Source organism: Chinchilla lanigera, unplaced genomic scaffold (assembly GCF_000276665.1).
Source record: "Chinchilla lanigera isolate Chin_1 unplaced genomic scaffold, ChiLan1.0 scaffold00020, whole genome shotgun sequence".
In the NCBI taxonomy this organism is placed as follows: Eukaryota; Metazoa; Chordata; class Mammalia; order Rodentia; family Chinchillidae; genus Chinchilla; species Chinchilla lanigera.
In genome coordinates, this window is record NW_004955421.1 from 4,884,638 (window position 1) to 4,897,569 (window position 12,932).

At 44.2% G+C, this 12,932-nt stretch overlaps 1 protein-coding gene across 1 annotated transcript in view; it reads left to right on the plus strand.

Annotated features, from left to right (window-relative positions):
• Positions 1-5,222: 5,222 nt before the first annotated feature.
• Positions 5,223-12,932, plus strand: part of Dlec1 (deleted in lung and esophageal cancer 1) — a 67,928-nt gene continuing 60,218 nt past the window's right edge. Inside the window, exons 1-2 of the mRNA XM_005383726.2 lie at positions 5,223-5,643; positions 8,182-8,332. Coding sequence (XP_005383783.1) covers positions 5,233-5,643; positions 8,182-8,332 — 562 coding nt within the window. The 5' untranslated portion in view covers positions 5,223-5,232. The remainder of the gene's footprint in view (positions 5,644-8,181; positions 8,333-12,932) is intronic.

Below are 12,932 nucleotides of genomic sequence, written 5' to 3' on the forward strand. Positions count from 1 at the left end.
ATGAACCTACAGAACAGGAAAAAAAAGGTTTGCTACCTGTTCCTCAGACAGAGGGCTAATATCTAGAATATATAAATAATTAAAAAAATTAGACCATCCAAATAAAAGACTCAATCAAATGTGGGCAACTGAAGTTAATAGACACGTCTCAGAAAAAGAAGTACAGATGGCCAATAAATACATGAAAAAATGTTCAACATCTCTGGCCATCAGAGAAATGAAAATTAAAACAACACTGAGATTCCATCTTACCCCCAAAAGAATGGCTGTCATCAAAAATCAAATAATAAAATGCTGAGCGTGGTGGTGCACACCTGTAATCCCAGCACTCAGGAGGCTGAGGCAGGAGGATCGTTGCGAGTTTGAGGCCAACCTGGGCTACAAAGTGGGCTCAAGGCCAGTCTGAACTGCATAGTGAGACCCTGTCTCAGAAAGACCAAAAACAAAATCAAATGATAACAAATGCTGGCAAGGCTGTGGAGAAAAAGGAACCTTCTACACTGTTAGTGGCAATGTAAACTGATACAGTCACTATAGAAATCAGTATGGAAATTATTTTTAAAAAACTTAAAATGGAAATTCCATTCAATTTAGCTAGTCCACTTCTAGATATCTTCCCAGAGGTGTTAAATACATAATATTACAGTGATATAAGCATACCCATCTCATAGTAGCACAACTCATACAAGCTAAATCTTGAAAGTGGCATATATGTCTATCAACAGAAGAATGGGCAAGGAAAATGGCCTTTATGCATAGTGAAGTACTGCCTTCCTAAATAAGACAATGAATTTAAGTCCTTTGTAGGAAAATAGATGCACCTTGAATCCATAAGGTTAAGTGAAGTAAATTGACACACAAACTTACATATCATATGGTTTCTCTTATATGAGAAACCCAAAGTGTAAATAAATTGAAATATAAAATAAAAAACAGATAATAGGAAACAGGGAGATATATATTTTTGCAAATAGGAAGGGGACCAAGAGGTGGAGGGAGTGAGGAGGAAACAAGAAGGAGGGGCTGGGGATTTAGCTCAGCGGCACAGCGCCTGCCTGGCAAGCATGAGGTCGTGAGTTCGATTCCTGGTACCAGAAAGAAAAAAAAAAAAAAACAACAAGAAAGGGACATGAAAAGCATGAAGATGTATTATGCACAGGTCCTGACTACCCAAAATGAATGTATTCATTATGTACTAATGAAGAAAAGTGTCTGTGGAATCCATAGATAAACAAACAAACAAAAGTTACCATCAGAAGAATTGTGGTCCTAAAATGAGGAGAGCATCTAAGAAGGAATTGCTGTTGTACAGAGGTAGTTCTCATGGGAAGGAAGCTGGTGAGTGGCTTGGAGCATGACGTGGCCCTTTGTTACTGGTGCAGAACAGGAGCCACTCATTTGCCCAGGCAATCAGATAGCAGATGGATTGAATGCTAGACACAGCAGAATCAGAAATGATTTGAATGTATCTTGATATCTTTGCAAAGATCAGGCAGATAGTAGAAGAAGAGGGACAAGAAGGTGGAGATGGGAGACACACAGAGAGGAGAGGAAAGTGACTATATCAGCCAGAGGGAATGGACAGCGGCATCAGATGAGGACTGACAGAGTGACTACTGCCCCTGAAAGGATGGGAGGGTTGTGAGTGACTCGGGCTGGACAGGGTCAGCTGAGCAGGGGGGCTGACACCAACAAGTGGGAGGGATTGGACTCCCCATGACATACCCTGTGGCCACCTGCAGGTGGGTATGAAGCCAAAATTAAAGGCAAGAATCCAAATCCTTCCCTTCTCTAGGGCAGGGAAGGAGGCCAAGGAGCTTCCAAATGTTGAACTGGTCCTGACAAGATCATCCAGTTTGGGCAGGCTCACCCCTCACACTGGAGCAATGCAGGCTCACCAGAGTGTCCCACTTCCCTTCCCACACACAGCTCCTCCTTGTCCAATTGGGGACTTCCTGTGTGTAGAAAATGGCACAAGCAACCAGCTTGCCCACACCTCTTGCACACCTACCCTTCTCCCCCGCCATAGCTATACCTTAATGCAAACACCACCATCCCCGGCAGGAGGGTATTAAAGAAGAGCCTGCACAGGATATTTGGACAAACACCGTTGGGTTCTCAGGTACGGGAAGGGAAGGCACTGACACAATACCTTGGCTGTGTGGCCTTCTGATCCTATGGGAGAGGGTGCAACTGGAGGACACGCAGAGCAGGGCCCTTTCAAGTTCATAGCCCAGAGCAGGGGCCTGAGTTTTCTAGCACTCAGGACAGAAAAGGTACTGAAAAAGACAGATGAAGGGGGAAGGCCCTCCTGTGAGAAGTGGAAGTGGCCCGGGTCTGTGGGCGAACATCCTGGGGCTCATCTCAGGAAGTGGCTTTCAGGCTACAAGGCGAGCAAACACACCCCTGCGTAGAAAGTGGTTCTGAGGCCGCCTGTGAGCAGAAGCCACGGTGTGCCACCTGAGCAGGGGTGGTCCTTTTCCCCAGCTCAGTGCATGATAGAATCACCCATCTGACAGCACACACAGGACACCTGGGAGGCATTCTAGGTCCCTCTTTCTCATCCTCCACCATCCACCAGTAAGTCTCATCAATGATACCTTTAGGATCTGTCTCTAATCCATTTCCCTCTCCCTCATGCAAGCTGCCTTGTCTCTCAGCCTGCTCCTGCCTGATCTCTTGCCTTCCATTATTCTCACGGCAAGCAGTAATCTTAGTACAGTAAAATAGCTGACTCTGACATGCCCCAGGTTAAGATGCTTGACGGCCCTCCTGCCCTCCTCAGAATAAAGTTCAAGTTTCCTAATGCGGCCCAGGTCCCACCTGCTTCATTTCTCCTCCTTCAAACTCTCCACATTTCACTTCTGAGGTTCTTGCAGTTCCTTGCACATGCAGCCCTGGCTCCCAGCTGGCATTCTCTCCCAGCTTTTGTACACAGGTCCTTCTGCATGACATGCCCTTTTCCCTTTCTCTTCTAGCTTATTCCTACTCATTTTTCCCACTTAAAAAGAAACTGAGGTGTAATTTACATAAAGGCCATCCTTTCTGTGAGGTTTGACAAATCTATACGGCTGTGTATTCACACACAATCAAGAAACGGAACAGTTCCATGTCTTGTATCCCTCATGTCCCTGTGTCAGCTCTAGTCCCTGTCCCCAGCTCCTGGGAACTACTGATCTGTTTTAGGTTTGAATTTTCTGGAAAGTACTCTAAGTGCAGTCATTCAGTGGATATATCACCATTTGGGACAGGCTTTTCTTACCTAAGCATAACAAAATGCATTTGCGATTCATCTGCGGTGTTTTATATTTCATTAAAAGTCTATTTACTGCCCATAATCACAGTTTTTTGGGAGGCTGAGGCAGGAGGATTCCAATTTCAAGGCCAGTCTGGGCAACTTGGAACTTTTTTTTTTAAAGGTTTAGGCATGTAGCTCTGTGGTAAAGTGGTGGGTTCAATCCCCAGTACTGGAAAAAAATTCTGTTTCCTTTTTATGAATAAGTAGCATTCAGTTGTATAGCTGCGCTACAGTTTATCTGTTTTGTCCAGTTTTGGGTGATTATGAATAAATGGCCATTAAAATTTCTGTACAAGGTTTTGTGTGCTTGGCTTTCATTTCACTTGGAGAACTCCCTCTCTGTGAGGCTACTGTATATTTAACTTTATAAGAAACTGCAAAGTGTCTTCCAAAGTTGTACTAGTCTGTATTCCCATTCACAATATATGAGAATTCCAGTTGTTCCATAGTCTCACCAGCACTTGTTTTGTCCCTTCAGTATATTCAAGTAATTTATTTATTTATGTAGGCCATTTTACTAAGTGTGTAGTGATATCACATTGTGGTTTTAAATTCACCTCAGGAAGCTGGGTGTGCTGGTGCACACCTGTAATCCCAGCATTCAGGATGCTGAGGCAGGAGGATTATTGCAAGTTCAAGGCCAGCCTGGGCTACAAAGTGAGCTCAAATTCAGCCTGAAATGCATAGCGAGACCCTGTCTCAAAAAGACAAAAAAAAAAAGTTCCACTCCAGGATGGCAACAATCTTGTCAACGACGTTGAGTCTACGCACTCTTTTAAATCTCTATCTGGTCTTCACCTTTTTCAAGAAGCTACTTACTTACTGCTTGCCACAGAGACTAAGTTCTTGTCCTCCTTTGTGGTTCCATGACAAACAGTTATAGTTATCGCCACCTTGGTCTTACTACATTTTCCTGTAACACACACAGACACATGCACGCACCTGTGCAGTTCCCGAGGGCAGAGTGATACGGGAATGATAGCAGACTGCCCAGTGATATGGTGGGAATATTACAACTCCCAACCTGTTAGATGTCAGATACTCCAAGTTCTTGTTACCAAAAATCGAAGAGTGAATTCCAGCGAACAACGGCGTTTAAGAGTAGGAAATATTTATTGAGGGAGACAGATACAGCTCCTGAGAGACAAAAGGGGTCTAAGTGGGTTGCCAATGAGCCCACTTCACAGAGGAAGTTTTATAGAGCAAAATCATGAGGTAGGTACAACATGAGTTAAAGCTATGATCAACCAATAAGATTATAAATATAGCTGCTTAGGTAATATGGATACAGTGGGGAAGTAAGTTCTGTAGCAAGTGTACATGGAAAGAACTTTGAGAAAGGGATGAGTCTGCAGGTCTTGGTCACCCACCGATGTGACTGTCAGTCTAGACTTTATTGGACTAGGCGTTACTACTTATCGATCCCTTGGGGAGGTATGTAGGTTTGGTCATTTCATCTTTATCCTGAGGCCTGGCCTCCAACAAATGCACCTCCACCACAGGTGTAATGCGTTTTCCTCTTTTGTATTGATGAAGGCCTAGCCCTGCGTGCCTGCCTATAATATTTCTACCTTACTTAGCTGTCTATAATAGAAGTAGCATCTTACTTCCTTTGGTATCTTCAGCTCCCAGCACAGGGCCTGAAACCGAATCTTTATACAACCAATATAAAAGGAGTGACTACTGCTGAACACAGTGAAGAATAAATGGATGAAGGCAGGTAACAGAACATGGTTTTGCAATCAGACTGGCCTGGCTGTATCTTAACCTTGTTTCCATAGATACCTCATACTCACTAACCTCACCGTTAAAAAGGGTAATGGTGAGGATGGTAGAATCTGCGACGAGGACACCAAGGACAGTCCAAAAGGGAGGCAAAGCGGAAGGGGCGGCGCCGGAAGCAGAAGTGCAGAGTTAGCTGCGTCTCAGTTGCCATGGAGACCAGGACGCAAGAAGAGCGGAGGTCTGAGGAGGTCCAGACCTACGAGAACCAGGAGACAGAGTGCTTGCAGATCTCGCGTCCGGCCGGGTCCAGTAGCCCGGTCCAGGTCGGCGGGAAGTCCTCCCTGCAGCCCTCCCTCACCTACTCCGAAGTTTTACGCTGCGGCTTCGCGTCCCGGCCCCGCGGGCTCCGGTCGTTGGCGCTGCCGCCGCACCCTGAGCCCCAGCCGCTGCGCCTGCGCCCCTCCTCGCTGCTCACTCAAGACATCTCGCACTTGCTCACCCGCGTCTTCCGCAACTTGTACTCTGTCGAGGTGATCGGCGAGGACCTGAGCGCCAGTTTGATCCAGGCCCGCGGCAGCGAGGATGAGCGCCATGAGGTGTTCGTGGACCAGCTGCAGCAGGTAATTGTCTCCGCAGCCCCGCCTAGCGGCATCGCCGGTGCCCGAGACCCGGACCTGCCGCAGGACTCCCGTCCCTGTCAGCCTTGGCAGTGCCAGGCACTGTTCCAATTCCCTGCTGCGTGGATGCCACGTTCAAGTAGAGACACTAACAAGTATGCAGATACACACTACTGTGCACAAATGGCCTGTGTCTGTAGCGCAGTTCTAATATGCACATTATATATTACATATACAATGTAATAAAATGACTAGGGTAGATCGCTCGGTAATTGTTCCCTGGAGGTGATGGGGCCAAAAGCCACCTTCTTCTTTTGGGGTGTTTTGTATCACAAGCCACAGTCTTGACTAACACGCCTATGCCCAAAATTTCAGAAGCACTCTCAGACTTGGAACAGCAACTCTGCTTCCTCACCTGTACAGGCAGGGAAGCCAACTGTCTGGGGCCCTCTGTGTTGAGGTTTTCTCTGCCCAAATTCCCTTCCGTTTGAGGTCACATCAGCCCCAAACCACTGTCTTACCCAGGGTGCCTCCTGCCTCTCACATCGACCTCTTCTGTGCTCTATTCTGTCCTCTCCCTGCCTGCCCCTTAAGTAACATGCACCCAACTCCACCACCACAGCTTCACCCCCAGCTTTATTTAACATGTTTGTTGTCTACTGTGTGCCGTGTTGTGTTCTGAGCAGTGATGATTCAGTCATAAATAAGACGTGCCTGAGTGTACACACACATGCAGCCTGTCCTCTATAGCTTACAACCTAACTGGGGTACTTAGACTTTAACATGAGTGTTTGTGCAGTATGTGAAATATTGGTGGGACTAGCCTGACCCTGCTGTAGGTTATAGGCTTCCTGAAATCCAGGGAGGACCCCTGGGTGGGACCCATTGCACTGTTCTTTGGGCTGCCACATCCACTCTGCTAAGACTTCAGCCAACCCAGGCCAGACCTTGCTCTTGAACTTCCAGTTCTCATCTGTGTCATTCACATGAGCCAGAATATGTGATGCATTGTTAACCTATAAACCCCATGACCCAGTTCATTAGAGACTACCTCTTTGGTATCTTTCCTGCAAATAGCCACTATGTCAGGGTCTGAACTGGCAGAATGATTCCTCTTTTAAAAATAAGGGCTTTGTGCTGGGTGCAGTGGCATATGCCTATAAATCCAGCTACTCAGGAGGCAGAAGTAGGAGGACTGCAAGTTCAAGGCCAGGATGGACAACTTAGCAAGACTGTCTCAAGAAAAAGAAAAAAAGGGCTGAAGATGTAGTTCAGGGATAGCATGCCTCTGGTTTTGATCCCATCACCATGCACACAAAAGGAGGGCTTTGGAAGATACAAATAATTCAAGCTGGGTGTAGTCCTCCCACCCCTGGCTCACGAGTAGCTGGGAAGACAGGCATGTAATGCTGGCATGGACATGAACATGACTTGAACGTGAACAGGCATGAACATGACTTGAGTTCTCCCCATACTTGCTGACTGCTGATCTTTTTCTGGTCCACATATACAAGTATTGTATAGTCTAAGGACTAAGAGCAGTTGCTTTGGAGAACATACTGTGGCTTTGAATTCTGGCTCCACTATATACCCCTATACTACTACCTTGGGAAATACTTACTTCTATATACCTCAGTTCCCTTGTCTATAAAGTGCAGGTAATTTTCTACTTTATGCGTTGCTGTGAGGGTGAAATGAGTCAGTTCAGTAAAAGATTTACAGTACATGGTAGGTACTCAGTGATGGTAGTTTTTTTGATATGATGCCAATTCCTACTTCCAAGAATTGGGATAAGGGGTTATCAGCACATCCAAATGATAGAATAAAGCATCATACTTTATGTTTAATGAACTGTCCTGGCCACTGTCTCCTGTAAGGGAGTTTGCTGTCCTCAGGAAGATTGAGCTACCTAATCCTAGCCTTCATTATATTATCATTCATACTCCACTGTAATACTTTTAAGAGTCTTTCCACTTGTTTGTATCTTTTCCTGACCCCTCCTGCTAAACCATATTTGACACATTTCCTCAATTGCACATAGTAAATGCACAATAAATCTTTGATTACATAAGTGTCTTTGAGGTTTTTATGAGCTCTAGGAATAAAATAAAGAACACCATTCCCCTGTACAAACTGTCTTTAACATTACCTTTACCAGTGAGCTCTTTACTTCTTGCCTCGAAGATTCTTAGCTGAAGCTACAGAGTGACTTCTCTGAACTGGGACCTGGGTGTCCCTACAGGCAATGTGCTAAGTACCTACAGGTAGTGTGTTTGTACTTCACAGTGTGGATAGCAGTTCTTTTGCTATGAAACCGTGAAACAGGGTACCAAGCAAGGCTGTGTTACTGATCTTACTCTGAAACCTTTAGTTCATTTCCTTCTATGGTTCTCAGTTTTCGCATCTGGTAGGTCAGACCAAATGACTGAAATATTTCTCTGGCTGTTGTGCACTTCACTGGAAGTCCTGATGTGGGAGTGGGCCAGAGTAAAGCTATGGGAGCTCACCATATTTCTCTGCATTTAATCATCCATCTGTCAGATTCGAGAGCTCTATAAGCAGCGGCTGGATGAGGTTGAGATGTTGGAGAGACATATTACTCAGGCCCGTGCTCGGGCCCTGGCTGAAACAGAGCGAGCCTCCAACCTGATCCAAACACATGTGCTGGAGACCTCCATCAAGTTGCCTCCAGGTGTGTATAAAAAAAATGCCGGTATGCCTGCTCCTTCCTTCCCACCTGTTGTAAGTTACTATATTCACTCCACTGCCAACTCTCTTTTTCTTAACATTGGGAGAGCAAGTTGCAGACTCGTATTTCATGACCACAAAGTACTCACTCCAGTGTGCATGGTATCTTCAGAATAGGAGCATTCTCCTAGGTAAGCAACATCTGACCCTCCAAGCCAGAGAATCGGCCAACATGTGACACTGGTTTCCCACCCACAGGTAACCACGGCTCTTTCTGCTCCCTGGCCCAGGACACTATCCAGGATGTCATGTGACTTGTATTTGCCACACCTTTTTCTCTGACTCCTTCATTTGCCAGACTTCCTTGATATTCTCTTGTCTATCATGTTTTTGACAGTTCTGATAGGCCCTTACTCTGTAGCATGTTCCTGTCTGATGGTGCCGCATAATGAGACCCAGGCTTTGTATTCCAGGCAGTGGCACCCATAAATTATGCTGGGCTCGTACCACTGTGGCACGTTGGGGGCACAGGTGATGCTAATCTCCATCACCTGGGTAGTTGGTACCTTCCAGACTTCTCCACCATGTCTTCAGATTAGACTAATGTCTTATTCCTGATAAAAGTTCCATCATCTAGCCACCAGCATTCACTGGAAATTCTTTTAACTACCTCAATGGTGATATTTCTTTGATCAGTTGATTTGTTGAAAAAAGTGGGTTGTTTTTCCTATAATCTGGATTTAGTTTACTTGAGCATTGTAGTATCATTTAACTTGTTCTTATAATCCCTGTATTTTTTGTGCAGTGGTACCTTACTGTGCAAACTTTATTTGTTCTACAATTTTGGAAAAGATGGCCATGTTTGTGTTTGTGTGGGGCAGATGGCCATGGTAGTGTTTGTCACCCACACATTGAAAGAGTTTGCAAACAAAAACAAAATTTTGCCAAATGCTTCTGTTTGTGAACCAAATTGTTTGTAAACAAAAGCATTTGTGAACCAAAGTGCCACTGTAAATTGATAATTAGTCCTAGAGACTTTATGCAGTTTCTGTTCAAACTTTGTGTGTGTGTGTGTGTATGGGAAGAGGGGCAAGACCACTTCATAGGCGGTGCTGTGTGCTCCTCTGGAGGTACATGATATCTGATAGTTTCTTTAGGTGGTACTGATAGCCTTTTTAATTTTTAGGGGCTGTAAATTATAATAAAATGCAAACAGTAATCATTCATTTTTATTTGTCAGCTGAAATACTTTAAGAGAAACTTTTCAGTAACTGCTTTGATTACCCTAGGGTATGGGTAGGATTTCTTCTTTCTCTTTCTTTGCTGGTTTTAAAGTAATGAGTTGGTTCCCTTATCTTCCACAGGTGACAAAGGAGGTTTATTTAATTGGTTTAGTGTCTCTATGAGCATCTGGATGTCATAACTATAATTCTACTATTGTCTTTACTGATGCTTAAATTGTCCTGCCTTTGGCCAGCCTTTTAAAATTGACTTTTGACAATCAGCTGTCTTTGAAAACTTCCTTGCTTTTTGGAAGACTAAGTCGTTTCAGGCTTATCTTGTATATACCTGGCCTAGAATCAGCCATTTCTTCAAGAAACCTTGGTTTTTCCCCACTTCCTCCAAAATATTTCATATATATTTCTGGATCCCCTAAACAAAAAAATCATCATTTTCCACTACAGTAGGCAGAAAGGACACATTTATGGTGATGATGCCTATCATATTTGTGACCTACAGGGAAGATCTAGAGAGAGGGAGAAGTGGAAGATGTAAGGCCTTTCAAAGGCATTTTTTTTCCCTTTGCTTTGTTTTTTTGAGACAGGGCCTCACTATGTAGTCCAGGCCAACCTTGAACTTACTGTGTAGCTGAGGCTGGCTTTGATCTCGCCATCCTCTTTCCACTGCCTTCTAGTGCTAGAGAGGCATTGATACTCGTGGAGGCCTCTTAGGGACCAGATGCATGCTGGATGAACTACTTCACAAAGATTAGCCCATTGAATCTTTCCAACAGCCTTTGTGGTAGGTTTTCTCTCTATTTTGGGGGGGCAGGAACTAAACTTAGAGGGATGCTTAAATAACTCCTCCAACATTCCATAGCTCATAAGGGTAGGAACCAGATTTCAACTTGAGAGACACTAGTCATGGCCCATCTCTTTCTTTTATCAGAAGGATTGTTGACCTGGCCTAGAGTCCCAGGTACATTGATGACATTCTTAGGGTGTGGCTCTGAGTTTGAGGCCCTATCCTCTGTCAGGCCTGCCACCTCTGAAGCTGAGGTCCAGTTAGACGGTGAACACATGGTGCAGATTCCATATCTCTTCCTGTTTCCCTCTGCACTACAGCTGAGGTTAACTCCCAGAATTCCTCCATTAGCTGTCTCCTTGTGGTATCAGGTAGTATAGATTTCAGCAGAGATTATTGCTGGCATATTTTCAAGCAGTTTTATTGATTGCTTCATGTCCCTGTGTCCTGGAAATCCAATACTGTCCTGTCTTCAGTAGGGTTTTTTTCCCCCTAGTGATCAGGGAAGAAAAAATAGTTAAGGGTGTTTTATTATTATTTTTTTTTGATGAAAGTGAAATAAAATATCAAGAGCTGGGAAACAAATACTAGTTAGGAGAGTTTTGTTTTTTCTTTTTTAATTTAATGCAAATTGTTTTACTTTTTACCCAAGATATAGTTAAGTTATAGTTGGATGTTACTGCCTGCTTTCTCAGCCTTCTGCTGTCACTGTGTCTTTTCTTTATTTCAAAAGTAGCAGAAGTAGAGACCATCCAGCTCCTCGGACACCCCTCTGGTTCCTGCCTTTCCAGGCAGGGCGAGATGACCCCAGGACCTCTTCTATAATTTAGATAATTGGGGGTGAGGATATTCATCTCAAACTTTGATTGTGTGAAGCACAAGACCACCTTTCTTTCTTTCTTTTTTTAAGACAGCATTTTTCGGTTTGCTAATACATATGTCACAAGGTGGAAAGCATTCATGAATTTTCCAATCAGGGAAAAAGTGCTTTTACTTCTGCTTCTTGCTGGTAACTTGAACCTGTTACATTTTTGGAGAATGAAAGTAGCCAGCTCCTTGCAGAGCCCTGCTGAAGAGCCGTGGCATCAATGTCTTCCCAGAAGGAGGAAGAGGATCACAAGGCCAGTACAATAAGTGTTCTATATAGGTCCAGGAGTGACATGGAAAGACATTCTCCACAGACTGATAAATAAGCTGCCCCAGCTCCTGCAGACACACCTCCTAACCACCCCTAGCCTGGGGGAGGACTGTGAACAGAGTGCTATCAGAAGAGAGAGGATACATCTTGTCACATGGCCTTTGCTCTTTGCATTGGATATTTCACAGAAACCATCAACAAAGTCCTTGGGAACTGGATTAAATTGTGTCAACTTGGCATTGCTGCCACTCCCTGTCAAGGACTTTTTTGCCAAGGAGAGGTCAGGGACTACATTTCCTGGAGGAAAACACCTCTCCATTGTGGTTAAGAGACATTTGCTGAAGCGAGGCCTGGGGTGAGTTCTACAAGGGCAAACCATTAATTTTGAGAATCAGTAGCTGGCAGATGATTCTGTGCCTGTCAGTTTTTTTTTTTTTTGTTTGTTTGTTTTGTTTTTGTTTTGAGACAAGGTCTCACTGTGTAGTACAGGCTAGCCTTGAGTTCACTATGTAGCCCAAGCTGAACCTGAACTTACAGTGATCATTCGGTCTCAGCCTACCGAAAGCTGGGATTACAGGCGTGTGCCACCATTCCCAGCATCGTGCCTGCCGGTTTTGAAGCAGCTCCCAAATAACTTCCTGAGCACCTCCTGCTTCAGTTCTGCTAGCTGCCATTGTTAATGATGGTTTCCCACACCTTTTCTCTCTTAGTCTGTTATCCCTATATTAAAATCCTGTCAATTTGAGATGTGTGAAGTGTTTTCTGATTTCCTGACTATTATAGTAACTGGCCAAAAAGAGTTCCCAGCATGTACAATGGGGGAAACAGGCATTCTTCACTCTTCTCCCCTTCCCCCTTGGTCACAGGAGACTTTCAAAGGCAAAGACCACGTGACAGCACTATGTCTTAATATACTGTGAGTAAGCAAACATCAAAGTTTGAAAGCTCCCAAGTCTTCCACTTATCCTATATGCTTCTTATTTTTATCAAAATAATAAATATATATGGTTCAAACAGTTTAGAAGAACTTTTAGTAAAGTTTAAAAAGCCTCCACCTGTACATGTCATTATAAATTGGTCCAGACACATAGAATGTACAATACCAAGAGTAAACCATAAACATGGACTATGGGTGATAATGGTAGGTCTGTCAAATGTACTGCTGTACGTTTGTAGCAAAGGTACTGCTCTAACAGTGGATGTCAATAGTGGGGAATGTACCTATGGGGGTGGGGGAACATGGGAAGTCTCTACCTTTCTCACAATTTTGCTGATCATTTACAACTGCTCTGTTTTAATAAAAGCTTCCATCTCATCACTCCTGGCCTCAGTCTGTGTGCCAGAGGTAGCCATTTCTAGTTTCCATTCTTCTAGATACCTCTACGTAATGTTATTTATATGGTATATAAGTAGTATGTCTTTACTGCAATTTCTTGGCTAA